This window comes from Penicillium diatomitis (assembly GCF_028827545.1).
Source record: "Penicillium diatomitis strain IBT 30728 chromosome Unknown utg000004l_segment0_segment0, whole genome shotgun sequence".
Classification (NCBI taxonomy): Eukaryota; Fungi; Ascomycota; class Eurotiomycetes; order Eurotiales; family Aspergillaceae; genus Penicillium; species Penicillium diatomitis.
In genome coordinates, this window is record NW_026623176.1 from 1,631,129 (window position 1) to 1,652,880 (window position 21,752).

The following is a 21,752-nucleotide window of genomic DNA, read 5'->3' on the forward strand; positions in this document are numbered from 1 at the left end:
GGAGGGTTGTCATGGAGAAACCTTCAGGCAAGATATATGCTCGTCAGAGCAACCTTGGCCGGAGAGAAACCCCCAGCAGTACATTACAGCCTATCGCAATGGAGTTGGCATCGACATGATGCATAGCGATCAAAGAGGCTCATGGTAAATATTGCGCAGAAAATGCCCTTGCCTCTTAAGCATTCAATGATACCAAACCTCAAGCAGAGACTACAGATTTGCAAGGAACGCGCTTACGCGAGATTCCATCTGGCATCAAAGGAACATTTTCATTGATGCATAACGGGAGACTCGACGCGTTTCATGACCTTTGTGCTTGACCCATGAGACGAACGGAATTCGAGGTGGCTGAACGCAGGTACTGTAGCTCTGTAGAGTTAGTCTGTACTACTCTGTACAAACTGGACCGCGGTCGCGGCGTTGAACTCTGGTTCAGATGCAGGGCCCCCTACAAGTGAATCGTCGCAGCCACCTTAACTGAGCACTTCCGCTTCAGCGGGCCACTGTCGCTTCAACCTTATGTAAACGGCCCACATGGGATGAAGGGGAGCGGGTCCGATCGAGAGGAAGAAAGGGCCGAGGCAAGGGGCGGCGTTGGGAGCAACGTTGTGAGCTATTTGTCACATTATTAGCCAAGTGGAAAGGGGCAATAGATATCCACCAAAGGAAGAATTTTCGTTTTGATTTTCGCGTTGTTGGATAGAGATACTAAGCAAAGGGTACCTGGAAATAGAGTCGGATGAGAAGTAGATTTTCTGACGCTAAAGTCTTTACCAGGTGCCTGAAGGAAAACCGAACCCGAATGCTGAATGGGATTTGTTGATGCCAGAGAGTTCAGGCATCTACAACATGTGACATTGTTTTTCTCATCTCAGCAACAAGTTTTACGTTTGCTATGCTCTCGTGACTCCTGACTCCGTGAGTCGTGACTGTAGCGTACAGTAACTATCGAATATGTTTATTTTTTACCATTGTGCTGTTCGACCCCGACGAAGACGAAAGATGGTGTATTAGACCAGGGTCAATATTTTGACAGGTATGCTATATGGTCCTGTTTCCTCAACACTGTAGACTTGTAGAGTGAATGAGCCTAGGGTAGAAAAAGTAATAAGTAGGAGACGTTTCACCGTTGCGCTATCTCGTCTCCCCTGAATTCCATTCCGACACTCGAACCCGAGCAATATTGCGACCGACCCATATGAGAGAGCATTCTGCTCTGGTCGTTGGCATGTTGCAGTCGCGGGACGTTAGTGCCCCGTCTCCATGATCAACCAGCGATAATTTCACGAGATCTGCTGCAGGGCTTCGACGGCTCCACTAGTCGAACATTCCACCCCGTAATCCCGACGGAGCACAAGGCGGCGTCAGCCGTAGAAGCGACTCCGCGAGACTCGAGGAAACGGCACGAATGCCACCTTAAGCAAGGCGCTAAACCCAAGACAGCTTGACCCACCGTCGGACTCCACTTGGCAGGTCGCACGATCAATGATCGGGTCAGTCGTGGTCGCCTAAGACCGGAGGGGCCATGGCTGAAAAGGGAAATGAATAATGTGAGACTGGGGTGGGCCGCTCCGAATGGAGATTGAGTCAATCATCAACATGGAGGTTACAGTATGTACATAGGTACCGCCGACCTGCGTTGGACTCGCCGTGACACGTCTCATACGCCCAAGCCCCAAACTTACCAGACGAGTCGTCGTCATGAGTCAAACACTTCCTTACCGCGGAAATACCGGAAGCTGGAATTTGGTCCACCCGAGGATTTTGCATCCCCGAGCCAATCGACGATGCGGCTTTGGTCAAAGGTGGCCCGCTGCAAGACGACATGGTCGCAATGCAGCCAGTCAGCCACCATGCGAGGCAGATCCCTCAGGGAAGCTTCTCCATCGCTGCTCCCAACTTCCCAAGGCATACCTGCCCAATACCGGTAATCGTACCGTCTCTCCGGTTGCCAGTTGGTTTTTAATCCTGGCCGTCTGCCATGACCCAAAACGAACCCAAAAATCACCCAAACGGATACCCAACCTTTTCCCTCAAGTGTGACCCTCGCCAGTCCCAATCGCCCATGAACACGCCTCTTATCACCCCGTCATCCGCTGAGATCACAATCGTCCGACACCAAGCACGGCTACTTCCACCATCCGCCTATCTACTACCACAGGACCACTACCACTACCGCGACTATATACTTACGCTCTTATCTTTCCCTTTGAGCGTTGACAGTCCTGCACTATTACTATTCCCTTCCTGCCTCCACTTTCCACACCCGACGACTGTCAATCTTATACCTCTTTTGATCTCGTGCCACAACCGTTGCTTTCTCTTCTCTCCTCTCCTCTCCCGCATCCCCGTTGAGCTCACATTCCTCATCTCGAACTATACCCGCCGTCCCTCTTTGGAGACGCAACGCCTCTTCGGCTACTTTCTCGCCACCATTCATAGTCGATTCGAATTTCCGGCTCTGGCTGTGACTTCCCCCGACAGCAGCGCCGGGCAATCATATCCAGTCACCCATTTCACCCACTGATGTATCTCGCCCAAACCCTCGATCAAAGCGCCTCTTCCGGCCTGACTTTCTTCTGAGACTTCCGCCGCCCCGATCAAACTTGACATTCTGCGAAGATGATGGTCCCACGAGCATTTACTTTCTCCTCGGCTCCGACAAAAAAGTCCGCCGGCACTTTTGATATCAGAGAGCACGCATTGCTGCTGGGCTTGAATGTACCGGACGAGGAGACGTTCAAGCGCCTGGAAGCTCTCCCGGAGCCGTCCACGGTGACCACTCCCATGGTGATCCCACCTAAACGTGGGTCCCGTACGCCCGTTCAACGAGAGGTGCGCTCCCGGACGACATCCAAGGTGACTGCCTCCCGTCGGTCCTCATCCTCCTCGTCATCGAATGACCGACCGCTGCCGCGGTCGGTGGCCTCGATGCTGGACGCTACGGCAATTCCTGTCCCACGCCGGTCATGGTCTACTCGACGGCCCAAGAAGCTTCCACGCCGACACTATGTGGAGGAATTCAATCGGATCATGCAGGAGGGGATCAAGTCCAGAGAGGACTATATTTTGAGTGGGGAGGGGGCTACCCCTTGGATATTCTGCTGAGTCCGCCAGATGAGTGCGAAAAGTTCGGTCTCTGTGCCGATTTGGAGCCCGAGTCTCCCTTTTCTGTGCCGTCGTCCTCAAGTGATTCCACCCCATCGCTGGAGCCGGATATGGGCTCGCCGCTGGGGTCGCCTCAACCGCCCACGCCTGGTAGCCAACGAAGCATGCCAGAGAGGCGGACTGTGCGATACGCCCCAGGCGAAGACTGTGCTCTCGACCACCCACTTCTTGAATCAGCCTTGGAAGAACGCGAGGCGCTCGTTTTCGACAGTGACTCTGGGCCAACCACACCCGAGGCTAGTCAACCCAAACGAACTACCTCGACACGATCCTTTCCAAGCTTGAAGTCGTCTTTCAAATCCAACCTGACAGCCTCATTGCGAGCCATCAAATCCGCGGCTCAGTCGGTGTCCACATTTGCGACTCCCTCTGTTCAACCCGAGGATTTCCTGACCCGGTCCTTGTTCACCATCACGCCCGAGATGACGGATGACCGCCGACCACCACCCATGCAACAGCCGCCTTCCCCGGCCTTGCGTCGCTACCTCAACCCCACCCCCATCTCCCCGGCCGAGATGTGCGTATACCACGAGCAGCCCCACGATCACTCTCCCCCCGCCAGCAGCTGTGCCGTTTCGATCCAGATGCAGACCTATCGTCGCTCTCGAGGTCGGGGCAATCGGCGCAGTAATTTCCACGTGGTCGCACCTAAGAACCGGGATCAATATCACGTTTTTGATCCCGAGGTGCCTTCGATGTCGCGACAACGCGAACCTCGTGAAAACTGTGACTTTCTCCGCATGGTTGTGCTTGAAATGAACATGCGACGCAGTGGTAAATTGCGCGAAGACATTCCTCCACGGGCGCGCATTATGCTTCCACCACGCAAGAGCAACTCCTACCGTGTGTCTGGCGATTACGAGGATGGCGAGGATAACAACACTGTGCCGACTCGATGGGTAGGCATCTCCGCATAGATCGGAGCGGTGGTCCATTTCTTGAGAGCATCTAGGAGATGCGTATAGTGATTCCACGCCCGGCGTGGAATGCGCCATTTGCTTCCCTGTACCTTTACGACCTCTTCCATTTCTTCGGCGTTTTGTTGCTTTTCTCTTTGGCGTCCCGCCAGCGAGGCGTTGCATTCTACAAAGTGTCCCGGTCGACACGCTTCTGATGACCACTCCTTTTCTGCTCCTTGCTTTTCGTCTCATATTCGCTCATACCCCCATTTGCAAGCCATTGCTTTCTACCATCTACTTTTATCACTCCGGAGAGCCATTCTCCTAACAATACCATAGTATACACTATACCCTCCTAGCACTCCAGTCTAGACTCCTTTTTTTTTTTTCTCGAAACTCCGGGTTGTTCCAACGTAGGCAAAGTGGCAACAACGAGGTTAGTCTGCGTCCCACGGAACCAGAGTTGATGATGCACAACCGCGGGGGTCCGAGTTCGACCATGAAATTTCCCCGCTGCATCGTGATATCATCCCTTCCCCACGCGGCCAGCCATGAGATCACCCGCCCACGTTCTTCTTCCCCAGACACCTTTTGTCCATCATGCCCACTGCCCACTGCCCACGATTCAGCCGGCCATAGTTTTCCCGCCAGAGGGTTGGTGCGTACAACCCTCGCTAAGATGACATTTTTTTCGAGAGTGCTGTGCGCTCAGTGGCACCCCTCCACATGGCTGTAGCTTCTTTGTTTTTTACTTCTCCCTGGGAGCCCCACGATGAGCTCCGAACAGAGCGTGGGACTTTCTTGACTTCAACTGACTGGCTGTCAGAACCGTTCGATGCCCTGATGCGAAGCTTGATCATTGGACCGTTGTTGAATCATGACACTGCGATTAAGATTTCTTCATGACGAGCGCATTCGATCACGACTCCTCCACCCTGGAGTCTTTCAACTTGCGAACAGCACTGATACAGTATGCACTGTGCACAATGCAGTATGCACTATGACTATGCCCTGATATAGCCAGAGACACACACATACACGCCTACCTCCAGATCCAGTAGCATCGTCCAATTACTAAGAGCAAGGTCGGTGACGTGACCTGTTATCTACTAGTAGTCCAAGGTCCAAGTATCGGTGTACTTATAATTACCGTTTGACACTGTCTTGAACATTTCCCTTGTTTCCATGTCATACATATTTACGACGTGAAATTGAATACACCGTCAATCCTAATGATCCCAGAATCCCATTGATGTTGATTTGGGTACAATACTCGCGAGTTTCTTGGCTTCTAGATCGCTCGATTGCTCTGCATATGACCCCGGTCATTCTGGGTCGTAGTGAGGCACACCTGTCCGGCTCCGGCTCCGGCTCACGGCTCAGGAATACTGCATCAGTGCATTTAATGGTGGTCTTCTCTAGGATTATCTTCCGAGGTCTGTTCGATTCCAGTCATCCCTTAGTCTTACTATCTTTCTGCCTTCTTTCCACTTTCCTTGTCTGGGTGAATCCTGGACATGATCGTGCCTCGTAATCAATCCGATTGTCTTGGCCCTGATTGTCTAAGCCCCTCAATTAACTACATAAGTTACATGATTGTACATGTAGTCATGTACTAAGTTCACTACTGTGCCCTTCTTCTCACGTGTCCCGTCTCTTATCGCTGACCCGCTCCGACCTCCGCGCCTCTGCCCCGATGGCCGAATCATGCACCCCCCCCCCCCGGACTCCATCTCTCTGCTGATAAAAGCACGTGTTCCGTCGGCGCCCGTGAGAACTGTGGACGGGTGTCCGACGGGACTCGTCCAGGATATAATCTTATAGCTTCGACCTTGCCAGCTTCCAAGCTTTCAGGGGGTTGGCAGGGTTGGAGAATCAAGGCCAAAAACGTCCATGTTTATGTTTTTCTTTTCTTTTCTTTTTTTGTTTGGACGGACCCTGGCGCGGCTAGTCAGCTACAGGCAGGTGCTGCGCTCAGTGCTCACCACTCAGGGTACTGGATGTATATGGTCCCTGGTTCAACCGCTATCTTGACCCAATCAAGTGCCTTTCATTCTCGTGTCGGATCGGACATGAGACGGAAGCGGAAATAAAGAGAAGAAGACTGGTCACTTAAACACTTGTAGGACAGGAAGAAATGGTAAAAAAGAAAAACAAAACAACCAAGAACATCAGCAACTACATATCAGTAATTATCTAAGGTATGTACCACTACCCAGGTGTAGCAGTGTAGCTGCCTAACTACCAAGTACAAGGATCAATCACAATCTCTCTATTCGCTGTGCCAGTGCCAGATAGGAAGGAAATACCTAATCAGGCTCGAGGCATCGCTGTAATTGTCTTTGGATAGGCCGGTTCTCTTTTGTTTGGATTTTGCCCAGGGCGCACTGAGCTGTTTACTTTGTACTTTGCACTGATGGACACGCTCAGAGCTGGAGCACTAGTTAGTAGTTAGTAGCCACTAGCTAGTGATCTGTTTTTTTTTTTTTTCTCTTTTTCCTTTCTTTTCTTCTTTTGTATCTGTTTACCTGGCAGCTCATAGATGCATGGATTTACTGGAGAAGCGTTGCATGTGCCTCATTTGACAATTGATGACGATGGCGATGACAAGGACAGTATTATTCATGACGGTCGCGATAGTTGCGTTGAGAGCTTGTAAGTTGCTGATCCATGATCAACTGTTCGGCATTGGTAAGCATCGTGAGTTCTTCTGCAGAGAGAGAGACCTATTGCCGTTCGATATCAAGCCAAATAATCATAGGATACAAGTAAATAAACAATCTACGATCTTGGAGAGTCCGACACCTCGAGCTGCTCCTCCAGCAACAAATCATACACGCTCCTGCAACCCCCTCAGCTTATCGTGGTACAGGAAACCCTAGGTCGAGGACACGAATTGTTAGCAACATGCAACGTAATGTAGCCGCCAAGCGGGGAGAGAAAATTGAGCCTCATCCAATCAATGACGATAGTGACTGACTTTCTTCATCCAATAGTGTTCCATGCTTCCAGCTCTCTTCCAGCCAATCCAGACTGACAAGATGGGGGATTTTCGGCCCAGATCGAGTACTGATGGATTGGCGCAGAGCCCTGATGTCGGCCGAGGATGTCTGTGCTGTATTGATAAGCACATGGGTGGCAGTGCCGGCATTCAGTGAAGCGACTATGGACGCTCCTCCAAACAGAGCGGTATTGCAAGCCGAGACAACACGAACATCATCGGCCCCAGCGGTATATGGCAAATCGTTTGGATCCGTTTCACCAGATACTTTATTCGCTTGCTTTGCGGGAAAAAAGAATTTCAGGTCACGGAATAACCATCCACGAGGGACCGCATAGCCAGTATCAATCTTGCCTTGTATGTGAGCTTCAATCTTGTGGGCGGCTTGGTAACTCGGGGGGCGTTGAGTTGGGTCATCAGAAACAGGCATGCGATTCATGATCTGGAAATTACCAACGTTAGCACAATTGACCGACCACCATCGAGTCCGTCAGATGTACCTCTTTCAACTCATCAACCGTAATGTCCCGAGCGTAACTGTCTGAAAACCGATCAATATTCGATTTGATCTCCTCTTCATAGCCCTCCAAACCAAAGAACAGATGTCTAAGCCACTCGATTGAGAAATTAGCTTTGTCTTTGGTCTTTTACAGGTTGCCCAGGAGAAGAATAGGTACGAAAGCAAACCTCGGTTCAAATGGCAACAGCAAATCCGGCAGACCGGCGTCTTTCTCGTTCTGCTGGATGCAGTCAATCAACCACGAAGGTCGTATAATGTTGGCTTGTCCGCTCTTTTGTATCGACGCGACCTTGATGGTCCCTGGACAATTAAGGTCAAAAAACAGGCACCTACTTCACAGCTGGCCGAGGTCATGATACGTACTACGGTCAGCTACGCAGATTGTGTCTTCTGCAGCAGTGTTGGTTTGAAAGATCTTGCCTCCGTTGGCTTTGATCAACTGTTCAAGCTCGACCTTGGTCTTTTTCTCCGGTGTGATTGACTCCGTCATGACAACTAGACGGAAAGAAATTAGCGGATGATCGCACTGCTTGCGTTGATTTGCTTGTCTTGGATTTGGCCTCACAGAAATTCAAGTGATCGAAGATATGTCCTGAGGGTCCAGAATATTGCGCCTCTGCATGTTCATCATACCCAGCAATAGTAAGGGGCTTATTCGCAGTCCTCTTGACTCGCTTTTGTTTTCGGGAGTTGTCAACAGAAAATTCCTTTTGACGATGCTCCTGCTCGGCATTTGACTTGAGGTCCAAGAACTCTTGAATCGACAGAGCGCTTTTCCAGTTCTTGTCTTTGCGCAGCTTCTTGAACCGGGGAAATCGCAGTGTCAACCCCAGGCGAAACTGGTCACTGACAGACACAGAAGCCGCCTTCACACAGAGAACCACTGAGTCCGATGGTCTGATCCATGCGTCCGGCCTCTCGTGTTGAGCCTCTCCTCCTGCAAGTTCGATCAACCCTGCCGGCGGTTTCTTAGCATCCCACTCATGCCATTTGCCATCCGTGTGATGACGAATTTCTTGATAGTCGGCCGCAGTGAAACCGCCTCCGACTTTACAAAATGACCAGCACTTCATCGGATCGGTTCCTTGCGAGGCGTGTTGGTCATCGACACGCAGTCCGCAGAGGAAACTTGCCAGGTTACCTCCCCGATGCCCAGATCCGTAGTATCCTCCAATTACGATGAGATCGAGGGACTCGCCAAACTCAGTCATGTACTCTGGCTTCACCTTCATCCAGTCATCGTGCCGCTCATTCAGTCGATAAGGCGACCGCGGATTCTTCAACACTAATCCTTCCGATGCTTCGGCGACGACAGTTCGTAAACATTTTTCAATGTCGGCAACGTTGGTGGCCTCGTGATATTCAAGAATTTCGAAACGACGATGAATCGGCTTGATTGCCCTTTCCAGGGCCTTGCGGCGGTCGCGAAGTGTATACTTTGTGAGATCGGCGCCATTCAGGTAGAGAATGTCAAATACTCGAAAGAGTGGCCGGGGCCCATCAGAAAACGGATTGCGCTGTTCTGCTAAAGCAGCAGTCTTCAAGGTACCAAATGGGACCGGAGCGTCTTGTTTCGGATCCCAGGTCACCATCTCGCCATCGAGAATGAGACTCTGTACACCCTCTGCAAAAGCCTGATCCAGATGCCGTGTCAAAGCTCCCTTGTCGTCGTACACACCATTTCCATAGAGATAGGTGTATTCCTTGGCCTTGCGTGACCAGAAACGGAATCTTCGGCCCCCAGGAATCGTGCTGTCAGAAGCCATGTGAAGTTGCATACGCTCGCCATCCATTTTTTCTTCAATCCAAAAAACAGGATCATCTTCAGTCGAGCGCATTCGCGAGACCATTTTGTCAAAGGACTGCATCTGGAACTGTGCCAGTTGAGGCTGGAAGCATTGCATGAGTCCAATCCCACGATCTTCTGCGTCAAGTCGGATATTGGGGTCATGAAGTTCCCAGCAAACTCGGCGTAAGCTACTCGAAATGCTATAGAGATTCTCGGCATCGGGATGCCAGACGTGGAACAGAGTTCGCTCTGTTGCACCGACCTTCATTTGGCGAAGAATGATGCGAATAAGCCATGTTAGCTCATCTGGATTCATATGCCGATAGAAATCTGACAGGATATGAATTTGTTGATCCTCTTTGGACGCCGCTGACAGCTCATCCAACTTCTTGTTCACATCTTCGATTGACAAGTCGCCAGGTTCTGTTCGCATTGGTCTTTTAGATAGAACATCATGACAACGCCCGGCAAAATCACCTGCCATTCGAGCTGCAGACACCCCTGGGAGCTTCCAATTGAGAAGATTCGAGGCGTCTTCGGATTCCTTGTTGATCTTCATTATTTTGACAAGCATCTTTCCAATGACCTTCTCTTTGATGCCATACATAGGTCTGTCTCTGTCCTTGTCAGGAAGAATCAGTCTGAAAGCAGGATAAATGTCGTCGCCGACTTCCTTTCGCCATCTCGAAATAAAACGAGCAATGATATCACGCCGAAGCTCGTAGGGATTCAAACTCGCCGCACTTTTGCCATTTGGTCCAGCCTTCCTTCTGGCTAGACTTGACCCGCCTTTGGGCTTCTTTCTAATTTCACTGAGCGGATCAAAAAGATTCAAATACAAGTCATGAAATGGCAGCGTTGGACCACGGTTGTGGGGACGATTCGGATATCTGATCAATTGATTTAGTGTGATGTGGACATTTCGAGGGACGAGCAAGAGGACAGTGACCCACTTCTCATCCAAGTCCTCCACTTCTATCTGCGTATTTTCAGGGACAATCTCGTCCGAGTCCATGACTGTCACCTTTCTGGCAGCTTTCTGGAGGATGAAAACGTTCAAGCATGTAGAGCTTCCAAGGTGCCCCCAAACGGCTTTAGGCAACTACCCGATAAGATAAGAGTAGGGAAATCTACTAACTAATGGGGGCCCGGCACGTGTGACTGTGTCTGCAAATGCACATAACCGCTGAATGCATGTACAGCTGTACACTCCCTGAGCACCTGGACAATGTGGACATGAGTCCTCATACATTCTACATGATCAGGTCTGGAATTTCTGCCCGCAAATATCCATTTAAGGATTATGCACTATTGCTATATGTAGAGTTTTATCTAAGGCGACCGATAAGTGCACTCGGGAGGGGGATATATGGCCTAGGTAGTGCTTACCGGATCAGAAATCGTGCCCAGGAGGATTGCAGCTACAGTGGAACAAACATTGCAGGACTTGAGCTCTCTAGGTAAGCTTGCCGTGTAAGTGTATCAGGTACGATCCATCCGTTCCTGAGTGCGCTCACGTCTTGCCTAGTGGAGGGACAGGCTGTACAAGGGCGGTCGCAAAGGACAAGTATTATCGAGGGAGTGTGCGGGTAGCACTTGATACCTGATTAAGGAATATATGATAAAACAAAAGAGGTCTGATCACATTCAATCAAAATTGTTCAGTCAGTATGTATTCTGTAGATTTTATCCTGGTGATCAGTCATCTCTCATGAGAGCCGAGAACGTTCCCCGGCCGTTCATGTCTGCGTCGTGGCTGCGCTCGGCCTCAGAGTAATGTGACATGACGCTGGCCAGTCCCGTCAAAACTGCCATGTATTTCTTCGACTGAGCCCAAGTATTTAAACTTGACAGTATCTCACAACCAAGTCGTAGCACACTCTCGGGGCCATCCATCGCACATAGGTCTTGAATGCCTGTCATGCTCACCTTCACGGAATCACCTCCACGGACGAATTGCTGAACCTGCTCGTCATCACATGGTCGGTCCAAGCGTATGGACCTCATGGGATGCAGTGAGCGATTTTGACGAGGTGGCAAGCGAGGGCTGAGTTCTTTAGAGCACAGAACAGAGCACGATCCATAAGCCCAGAGGACAAGGACCGCGAGAAAAGTGATAATGGGCTCATGGAATGAGTCCTTTGAATATTGCTGAACGTGCCAAAGAGCTGCGCCAGCATGGATAACCGACAACCGAGCCTTGTACTGGTCGTGGACAATCCATCGCCAGACGTACTGCCATTGGATCGCTCGATGACGGTCACTCCATTGTAGCCTGTCTGTGACCAGATCTGTGGCCAGTGACCGGATTTCCTGAAATGGTGTTAAAAGAATCAATCGGGCGGCATGGAGGTGTACTATGGCAGGTCTGTCCGGCCTGCTGACTCCGGTGACTGCGGTATTCGCAGTCCAATGTAGAATTTCCAGGCAGTCGCATGCGCTGTTGCGCCATTTCGAATACGAAGGGATACCTGGTAACCACACAGACCCATTTGGGATAGCAGTCTCTCGGGACTGCTTCTTGGCCGTGGGATTCCAAAATGACAGTGGTCGGCGAAAGTAATCACCGACTTCCCACATGCGATGATACAAAGCATGAATGAGAAGGGTATAGCTAAAGTCGCTCAGCCCGGGGGCGAGTTTCTTTTCAATGTACAAGACGTGAACAGAGTCATAGAGCGATTGGTTGACTAGAAGTAGCTCGGTCAGATTATTTGCAAGCAAGAAGCGGGAGCCTCGTTACCTGTGTGCTTATCCAACAGTGATATCCATTCTTCAGCCGACTTGCATTGCCAAAGTTTGTCACTGGCTGGCAATAGAGCTTGTCCGTCGTCTAGAGAGAGCTGCGGTCGTTCGTCGAACTCGTAAGCGAGCGAGCAGTCCACGAGCTTTTTACATCAGCAAACTCCTCAATCAAATGTGGTGACCAAGACTTACCCAAATGCAGTGACCGGTACGTCGTCGGATCTCGTTATCAATCCAGCTGAGCCAAAGAACTTCATTGGATGCCTGCTCTGAACTCTGTTCTGGACTGATGCTGACAAGAAGCTTGTTGTCTTCAGACAATTTGACAAGCTGTTTGAAAAGACCCAAGGCGGAGGATCTCTCCGTTTCGCCGTTGTTATATAAGACTCCAATACAACGCAGGAGCATCGCCTGAAGTACATCTAACCTCGCTGGAGTGATCGGGCTTTTTTCTTTCTGTGAATCGTCAGTGCTGTCCAATCGAGTAATGAGGCAGGCTTGGCTGACCTCGACAACAATGGCTCGTCGAAGCATTTCCTGGAATGCGAGACGTATTCGATTGGAGCTCTCGTGTTTCGGACTTTGGCATCCAATCGCCATCATGGCCAGCGCAAGAATCCAATGATGTTGATTTACATCGAACGTGGGAACGTGGAATATCGGGTAGACGGCCTGGAACGAGTCGAAGTAACAAGCCAAGTATTGCGTGCATTCTTCTTGATTTGGAAAGTATTCGCTTTCGAACATGTCGAATATTGTGTGAGTGTTCCGGCAAAGGAACAGAAAGTTTCGATGAATCTCCTCATAGACGGAGATTTGAATAGGTCGAGTTAGGCGCAGAGCTTCTTCAGAGGCACTCCCGAGAGACAGTCCTGTAACTTTGGGAAACCCGAAGCGAGTAGAAGGTCCTTCAGACAACTCATGGCCCGTGGAAGAGGGTAATTTCGCTGTATGAATCCTATCCTGGTGCTTTCTGAGTCTCGATGATCCGCCGTTGACAGCATCAATGTGAAAGCTCGCCGAGCGCTTGCCCATCGCATTTGGGCCAGCAGGCGCTGAAGGCTCGCCATCTAGACAGGAAAAACGTCTCGCCATCGTTTGGGGTCTTCTTGAAGACATAGAATTGGATGACTTGTGCATTCTCCTAATAGGGCCCGTGAAGTCGGCATTCCTTTCTTCAATAATCGCGGGATGCCAAATGGATCGCGTGGTTGGACTGTGATGGGGCGCATTGTGCAATACCTGTTGTGAGTTTACTGCAGCAAAGGAATGATCACTAGAGTTGCCCAAAAATAGCTCATTCGGCAACCAGTCAATCGTGTTGACTGGTGCTTGATCAAAAATCGTAGACTCAAAGCCAATGGCCAACTCCGAGGAGTTTGCCAGGTCAATCCCTAGGATCTCAGTCCCAAAGCTTCTGCCTGATTGATTGAAGTCTGTTGCATCTGTGACGTGGCCTTCTGGTCCTTGCAAACTTTTGTGAGCTCCAAGTTTTTCTTGGGATCTCCTGCCTGGGGGGGACTTACCGATTCCAACGGCAGATTCTAAAGGCGGAGCAGCTACCTGAGAGCGACCTGAGGACGCTTTGCGAATTCGATTGAGCGAGTCACGCGATGATGCTGCAGCTACGCGGGACTCATCGTGGCTTGATGCTTGCAGCTTCTTGGTAGTGCGCGTTGGTTCGTTCATATCGGTGACTGAAAATTGCCCGAGCTGATGGGCGGGGATATTAGAAGGCTGCGACAAACCGTCCGCTTGTTTACCTTCCGACCGAGGTGGTGATCTTCGAGGCGCTTGTGTTTCATCTGCAACTCGTTTCGTCCTCACGCCACGTAGCCTGGCTTTTGATCGGCGCTCTGTGGGATAGTGACAATCGAGAGACCGAGTTTCACACCGTCCACACGGCATACCCCCACTGCATCTCACCCGAGCTGTTGCACAAGCGAAACAGGCTCTGAATGTTTTGACGGTAATTCGATGCGGACGATCCTTTCCGCCTTCACCCCCGGTGGAATGATGGCTCAGTTCATGGCGATGTAGTGTATCGCTGGAATGGCCGGTTGATACGTCAGCATTTCGTCGTGGTAGATTGTTCCAAGAGGACGCACTTAGTACCTACGTTCGTGAGAAATGACGGCCGCATTGCGCACACTCAAAAGGTTTCTCTTTGGTATGACTGCGCAAGTGTCGTTTCAAATGCTCGGGGCGTCGAAATGTGCTTCCGCATACGTTGCACTTGACCTGACTGGTGCTTGCGCCAGCTTGTTCACTTCGGTCCCCGCTATCTTGATATGAAGGAGCCTCTTCGCCAGTCAGATTATCCACGATTGGCGGCATAGTATGGTCGGCGCGGTCCACGGAATCGTCGTGGTCATGCTTAGTCTCGGAGAGCATTGCGCCTTGCAGTATGTGGTAGATATGGCATGTCCAAGGCGAACAAGAGGTTCTTGTGATATACGTCACCTCAAGACACAGCACGAAATCCGGGGGAAGTCTGGGGAAAGCGTGTCAGGATGACTGTGGAGTGTGGGCTCCCTCGCCTTGCCCATCTGGGCTCCGGAGGCTTGGCCCATCATGATTATTATCCAAGAGGGGTTGGAGAAGACCCTGATTGATTCGGGAGGATAAATAGGCCACTTTATCCACTTCCCTCAGGGTTAATTGCGGAGAAAGCGATGGTCTGAAGCAGACGGCGATTGGTTCCTCGGCTTCTGAACTCCTGGCACCTCAGAATTGGCAACGGGTCGGCTCGGTGAATAATAATACGATGGAGCGGAGACTTTGAGAGATACCGTGATCAACTTAGTAGTACTGGAACCGATGGTTCAGTAAAGGTTTGAACAAAGACAATCGGACTGGAGTTAAAAGCTTGGTTTAGCATAAATGTCGTTGAAGAGTGCGGTGCGCGTCACGAGACCAGGAACCGGCGTCCATCTGATCAGCTACAGTCAGGTCGCCCATGGGCAGCATCTTGCCAGGATGATATTTCAGAAGCCTTTCTCTTGCTAGACGTGACCAGCGAGAACGCATTACTTTGGCTTCTGGCATGTCATGGCCACGGCACCCCCGAGCTTGGGTCTGACACCGGCCAGCATGGGTTTGCAATATTTTACGAAATGATTTACGACTGGGCTGCGAGACTTGACAGGTTCACCTACCTATCTGGGGCTGTGCAGGAAACGGTATCCCAACAATTCCACCTCGGGTTGTCGACAGCAGCATAATGATACTTCCGTACCTTGATCCCCCCGCCTCGACTTTCCAGTGAGTCCGGTCTCTTGCACATCTCAATCTCACTAAGCCGTTGCCTGACGTGGACAATCAAGTTATCAACCACTGCTGACTCTGAACGCCGTCACGCTGCCACACGAAATGGCGGCCTAAAAAGTGGACCCTGGACCGCAATCTCAATCTACAGTCGACGACTTGATCAGGCGACCGAGTTTGCTCTGGGTTTCGACAACCCTGAAGAGTCTGAAGCAGCTGCAGTGCAAGTCCGGACCGTTTTCAAGTGTGCCCCTGAAGAGCCGGTTTGGTGACGTAACCTTACTTTTCCCCCTTGGCGTGTCTGTTGTGGAAGTCAAGCAGTTCTGCATGTCGGGTTAGGCAAATGGACGCCAAGATCGCCGCCGGCAACCCGCGGTTGACGTCCCTGGCCCCCCGAGACAACTCCGCGCTGCGAGGCGCCACGATAGCCTTTGCCAACTCTTCTAATGCGACCAAGAAACGGTCGACGTCTACGGGACATGCCGTTGCGAGTACTTTGAATCGAGATGCCGATCGCCGACTTGACATGGACTCTGAACAAGGGCCAGAAGTCGGGTCCGTGAAAGAGAAGATTGGCAGGTTCACGGCGGGCAGCACCTTGTCACCTCATCGCATCCAACCCCGTTCCAAATCCCCTTCTCCAGGGCAGATCGCTGCGCGCCTCGCGGTAGAACGATCGCCTTCACGGGGCTCGGAAAGCGACATCGCCCAGGCCGCCGCGAACACGATTGCTGCTCGTACTGCCAGCCGCAAATCGTCTCAGGCATTGCGGGAACGATACGACTTACGATCACCCATCCCTCTTCGCCCAAGGGCGTTCGTCCAACAAGACCTAGTCGATCCAACTTCAAAAGACGACCGAGACGAGCCCGCCGCTTCTGAGTCATCATCAGAAGCGGGAGCAGATGCACCATACAAGCCTCCTTCTCTTCCAGTACGCGCCGCAGGTGTGCGTCTTTCAACATCGAGTCCGCATCCCTCACAACGATCGGGAAAGTCGGCAAGTTCTAAAAATGATGTTAAACTACACGTACCGTCCCGAGCGGCTCTGCCAGTACCAGGGGCTTCAACAAGAACCGCAAATCCCGGGGACAGACCTTCCATACGTTCTTCTGCGCCATGCGGCAACTCCGCCTCCGAGCTCTCCCAAACAAGCAGCTCGACCACGGTGAACGAGTCAAGCAGTATGGACGAGGAGGCACTTTCAAACGCGATTGTTGCCTCGTCTCTTGCATCCGCTCGAGCGTCCCCGGCGACCACGCTAGCCCCCCCTCCGCCTCCCTCAAGACGACGGGCACGATCCCGATCAATACTTACGTTTACCGGCTCGTCTCATCCTGAACCCTCACGAAGCATGAGTCCCTCGAAAGGCATGCTCACAACATTACGCAGCAGACCGAAAGTCGAGGAATCCGAGTCCCCGCGCCGCCGCAAAGTCAATCTGCTCCACAAACATCCTCACAAACATCATGAAGGAGATCGCAAACGATGGAGGCGCGAAGTCACTGAGAAAGAACGTAAACGCTACGAAGGAGTCTGGGCATCTAACCGAGGGCTTTACGTCCCCACGGACCAGGAGCTGACGCGTCACAGATTCAGCGGTTCTGGCCCGAGGCCAGTTCCCGCCGACATGGTACTCAATCTGGTCGCTCGCGAGATCTGGTCCCGTAGCCGCCTGCCACCCGCAGTGCTAGGTCAGGTGTGGGATCTCGTTGACAGCCAGCAGATCGGACTGCTCACCAAAGAGGAATTCGTGGTCGGGATGTGGCTCATCGATCAACTGCTGGGGGGACACAAACTGCCCTTCAAGATCCCGGATACGGTCTGGGATAGTGTCAGGTTCACGAGTGGCATCAAGCTCACGTCTGTTGGACTCAAGAGCTGAGTAGTACTGGCACTGGGTACCTTTGCCTGCTTCCGCCCGAAAGCGAGAAGGACACATACTGGCTGGGCTACCTTGGCCAGCAGACGATCCTAAAGGCAAAAGACTTCCTCCAGTGTCGATCAGTTGAATGATTCGCAGTTGTTGGCAGTCTTGCGGAAGAAACAGACAAAAGTCAAGACGTGCGGGTTCAGCCTCGACTGCGGCGCGTGCCGCCTGGTACGAGCAGAAGTGAGAAACAGGAATAGGTTATCTGCAACTACTTTCCACGTGAAACTGGCAGCTCTTGGGTCGACCTCGCTACAGCGTGCAGCCCTGCCGGTGGAGTTGGGTTTGCTCTTTCGGCCGGCAAATTTTCCCTTGAAACGCTGTGAACCGCCTGAAAAATATTCCCAGATGCCTGCTACGGTCCTCTGCAGGGAATGACATGGTCTGTGCTAGCGTCAGCACGCGATATATCATGAAGAGGAGTGACAATGACCCGTCTAGCAAATTGATACACTCAAGTTGTAACAGGATAGAGATCGGTGATAGTCGAAGTGTGGTAAGGACTGGTTAAAGGGGGCTTTAATTCTCTTTTTCACGATGAATGTCGCCCCCTATGGCGACCACATAAATGCACCCATATTTAGAGCTATCCCTTGATCTTCTCGTATGTCCAACCGGCCTGACAGTCCGAGGATCTAGATCTAGAAAATGTTGAAGTTGACCGATATGTGTCTAGCCAGTGATCGTCGAGGCTCACAATGCACTCGGTCCAGGACGAGGCAGTAGCATGTCTACGGTAATGTGAGATGCACGGAGCCCTTGGACGGGCGTGGCTTCATGGAACGAATACGATAGACTATTGAGAAAGGCGAAGGGGACACAACGTCTAAAGAACTCGAAGCTGCATACCTCAGGAGACACGTGACCCGTAGTTGGATTGACCGGTTAACAACTAAACAGATGCAGGTGTGGGAAAAGGCCGAGTCAAGATTATCCAGAACCCACGCTGAACAAGCTGAGTTTGATAGATGTTCCGAGGATCTGGAACACGGTGACTTCATCAGCACCGTGAATCGCCGTTGCGATCGATCTGATAGATGAGTACTTTATGGCCCACAGTGTATGCGGTTGCCACAAAGTCATGACTCAGGAGGATGGCACGCATCCGCCATCCCGCAGAGCAAATCCCGATCTCCACGGCTCGGGATTTGGAGGCGCTGCGATCGTGCAATCAGCACGCCTCTTCTATATCAGAGCTCCGTCACTTCTTCTGCCAGGAGATTTCCTGCTGTTATTTGGATCAGCTCCACAAAAGTCAGCCGACGAGCAGGCTCGAACGCAGATTGCCGAGTGCTGTCCGTTGCCGATAGAGCTAATCGAGGATAGAGTGCTGCAACCATAATTTCTCCAAACGAGCTGCGACAAAGAGCGCAGGTGAGACCCGAGCAACCGAATATAACGCCCTATGCCATTCGACAAGTGTGATTCGCTATGGTCGATGCGGTCCCAACTGAGGGCGGGCCTGCCCTGACGGCATCCAGACCAGTTCGCAAGAAATTCGCTCAACCACCCGTGAAGCTTGCTTGCCTTCCATGGTATGTCACCGTGTTCGATATATCGTGATCATCCTTCGTTCGGTCTGGTTTCTTCTGCGTGATTGTCGAGCCGAAAAGGTGGTCTCTAACAATCGGCCCTAGTCGCGCCTCCCGAACGCGCTGCGGTGGTCAAGATCCATGTTCGAACGTAAGCAGCTGTTCTCTTTGTAGCTTTTTGATATGCCCTCAGCTCTCGTTGTCTAACCCTAGATGCTTCATATTTACAAAAAGACACTCGATTGACCCTTTCCAGTCCTCGTGATTAGATCATCATACTAACGGTGAGCGTTATTGCAGTGTGTTGCCAAAGGTCGGAAATGCTCTTATTTACCGAGCAAACGGGGTGGTCCTCGCAAAAAGAAGCAAAAGTCCTCATGCTCGCCAGAAAGGGAAGCCTCGCAAGGAGAGACCCAGTACATGGTAGATTCATCCACGGACTTCGGTGACTGTGAGCTGGTTCCTTCCTGTGGACTGTGACGATCAAGGTCGAGTCGCTGACGCTGTCACAGCACCGGGGTTATTCAACCAAATCGACGTACTGTCTTTGCCAGGTGCAGGACTCCGGCACCTCGACTACCCTCATGTCGGATCACTGTTCCAGGGCTTCTACGTCGGGGAAGATAGCTCGTCTCCGCTTCAGATGGAATCCATGCCATCCACGATAAGCACAAGGTCCTGCCTCGTGAGAACGTACGGAACCGAGTCTGACATGTAAGTTCCATGGCAAACGTTTACCCTGACTACGTTGAAAGCTTGCTGACCTACCTTCTCAAGTCTGAATGCATACTATGACTTCATCCATCTATACTTTCCCATACTGCCGCCGCGGCCCTCCCGACAGTTCGAGGATCGGCCGCTGCATTGCCCGGTGTCCTCAGAGCCGACTTCCGAGCCAGTCATGATGTATAAGCCTCGGTCGCCATTGAGCCTGGCAATTTCAGCAGTCCTTGCGCTCATTCCTCATCCAGAGGATCCGGAGCCATCCGCGTCTGTTTCAGTCCTTGTACGCAGATCATACGCACACTCATTTGCGCAATTGGCCAATTCGATGATCGAAGCGGAGTGTGATCTTGAGTTATCTTCTACATATCCCGGTCAAGCTTTGTCGAGTATGCGACCATCGGTCAATCGAGACAGACTCCACCCTTCCACGCCCGAAGACATCGAGACGGTTCTGGCGCTCTTGATCCTCTCCGTCTACGAATACACGCAGCGAGGAAACCTGCTGAAAATGAGGTACCGAGCCGGTCAGGCTTTGGCTCTTGCCCTCGAAAAGAACCTTCATTCGTGCAATGACAACGACCATATGTCTGAAGCTCGACGAAGGGCTTGGTGGATGACGGTATTTCCCCACGTTCATCACTCGACCTCCATTGCAGCATGACTGATTGGTCCATTTCTCTAGTATTATTGTGTCCTACAAGGCTCGATTGTGAGCACAACTGTGAGTGTTGGCCCTGAAGGCTGATTACAATAGAGGAAAGATACTCACACGCCTATAGCCGCCTACGATAGTAATCAACGACCCTCAATTTACAACACCATATCCCAATTTCGATTCAGACGCTGAGGTTTGTCTTCGTCTTTTACTGTATTGTCTCTCCAGGGATTTATGGCGTTTGCTAAGCGGTTCACAGGGCTGGTCCATCTTGATCCAATCACAGCAAGTCTTGGTGTCCGCAACCCAGTACATATCGGACCTCAATAAAAGCTTGGCTACGCAGTCCGACCTGCACTACATGTTCGAGCGTATGCAGCAGCTTGACTCATGGACCACTTCAGTGATAGCGCAAACTGACGTGCTTTCCGCCCCACCGGCTGAGCCTGACTTTGGCGATCGACGCGAAACAACAACCGCTCGAAGTATACGTGCAATATCACGAATCAAACTATCAAGGTAAAGATGCAAGCCGTCAAGCCCCTCGCTCATGTCTGCCGTACTGATCTTCATGCAGTGCACAAATAAAAACCCATCGTTTCAGGGCCTTTTCCGATATTCCCATATTCATTAAGCGACACTGCGATCTCAGTGCGGCAAATTCAGCAAACATTCCAACAGAAGTCCCAGTGAAACGAGCGAGTCGCGTGCTAGGAAATCAGAGCATTTCTTGCACTTGCAGTAATCTCGATCAATTCCAGCGTGCTCCTTCCAGTGAATATCCAACTCCCTCCGACTCTTCGACCTCATCCGATATTCATCCTTATGTGCCCACTTGGCCACAATATCCCTTCGCGTCTGGCTTCCCATACAGTCCTCAGCAATCTGCCAAAATTTGTCTTCGGTCTGCACTTACTATTTCTCGCCTCTTCGAGGCACTGCCTTATCCACAGCCCTTGTCCGAAAATGGCACAGCCCGAATACTTGCAACCGGGCAGCCTCTGCCACGAACAATGCCGTCATTTTCATGCTGTCTCATGCAAAGCAGTTACGCAATGCTCATGATATTTTACAAAGCTCGTGTTGCGAAGCAGTTGTCCTCCGACTCCGAGAACGAGCTTGTCAGGCACGCCACGGATCCCATTGTAGAGGAGTTGAGACTCGGCTTGGAACGGATCATTGCAGCTATCTCAAACTACTCGCTTGCGTTTGAAGCATTGGATGGAATGCGAGGTATGTGTTAGCCCTCCTCTCTTCTTGCAAAACAATGTCAACTGACCTAGCTACCCAACAGATGAAGTACATGGTGCATATCAGACGGCATTTTCCTCAACAAATGTATAGCAGGTGGTCGATCACATAAGCAGTGCCCATTCATTGGTGAACGACCCCCGGAGTCCTTTCTCCCTCCCTACTCTGGTCATTGCTACATAGCAAAATGATTCAAAGCGTCAAATTTCAGCATGACGTCCTTGGGCCAAGCCCCGACGGCAGGACCGCTCTCGCTTCAATTGGCCAAT

The 21,752-nt window shown here is 51.3% G+C and overlaps 6 protein-coding genes across 6 annotated transcripts; 3 read left to right on the forward strand and 3 right to left on the reverse strand.

Annotated features, from left to right (window-relative positions):
* Window positions 1-2,236: 2,236 nt before the first annotated feature.
* On the reverse strand, window positions 2,237-2,440 carry N7539_003853 (uncharacterized protein; the record flags this gene model as incomplete). The annotated part of the gene is made up of 1 exon (XM_056933455.1): window positions 2,237-2,440. The coding sequence occupies one exon, from the start codon at window positions 2,438-2,440 to the stop codon at window positions 2,237-2,239; it is 204 nt and encodes a 67-aa protein (XP_056790996.1).
* Window positions 2,441-2,622: 182 nt separating this feature from the next.
* N7539_003854 (uncharacterized protein) lies at window positions 2,623-4,085 on the forward strand (the record flags this gene model as incomplete). The annotated part of the gene is made up of 2 exons (XM_056933456.1): window positions 2,623-3,073; window positions 3,118-4,085. 2 exons carry the CDS (start codon window positions 2,623-2,625, stop codon window positions 4,083-4,085), a joined length of 1,419 nt encoding a protein of 472 aa, XP_056790997.1.
* Window positions 4,086-7,048: 2,963 nt separating this feature from the next.
* N7539_003855 (DNA ligase (ATP) DNL4) lies at window positions 7,049-10,392 on the reverse strand (the record flags this gene model as incomplete). Its single annotated transcript, XM_056933457.1, has 5 exons — window positions 7,049-7,510; window positions 7,569-7,674; window positions 7,756-7,888; window positions 7,952-8,083; window positions 8,154-10,392. Coding segments are annotated over 5 exons (3,072 nt in total), but the record flags the coding sequence as incomplete, so codon positions are not given.
* Window positions 10,393-11,075: 683 nt separating this feature from the next.
* On the reverse strand, window positions 11,076-14,516 carry N7539_003856 (uncharacterized protein; the record flags this gene model as incomplete). The annotated part of the gene is made up of 6 exons (XM_056933458.1): window positions 11,076-12,067; window positions 12,121-12,265; window positions 12,315-13,582; window positions 13,649-13,978; window positions 14,033-14,169; window positions 14,242-14,516. 6 exons carry the CDS (start codon window positions 14,514-14,516, stop codon window positions 11,076-11,078), a joined length of 3,147 nt encoding a protein of 1,048 aa, XP_056790999.1.
* Window positions 14,517-15,732: 1,216 nt separating this feature from the next.
* irs4 lies at window positions 15,733-17,274 on the forward strand (the record flags this gene model as incomplete). Its single annotated transcript, XM_056933459.1, has 1 exon — window positions 15,733-17,274. One exon carries the CDS (start codon window positions 15,733-15,735, stop codon window positions 17,272-17,274), a length of 1,542 nt encoding a protein of 513 aa, XP_056791000.1.
* A 1,476-nt stretch (window positions 17,275-18,750) lies between these two features.
* On the forward strand, window positions 18,751-21,576 carry N7539_003858 (uncharacterized protein; the record flags this gene model as incomplete). The annotated part of the gene is made up of 10 exons (XM_056933460.1): window positions 18,751-18,854; window positions 18,957-19,002; window positions 19,152-19,302; window positions 19,364-19,565; window positions 19,629-20,196; window positions 20,260-20,298; window positions 20,357-20,425; window positions 20,492-20,751; window positions 20,810-21,465; window positions 21,527-21,576. 10 exons carry the CDS (start codon window positions 18,751-18,753, stop codon window positions 21,574-21,576), a joined length of 2,145 nt encoding a protein of 714 aa, XP_056791001.1.
* Between the last annotated feature and the right edge of the window lie 176 nt (window positions 21,577-21,752).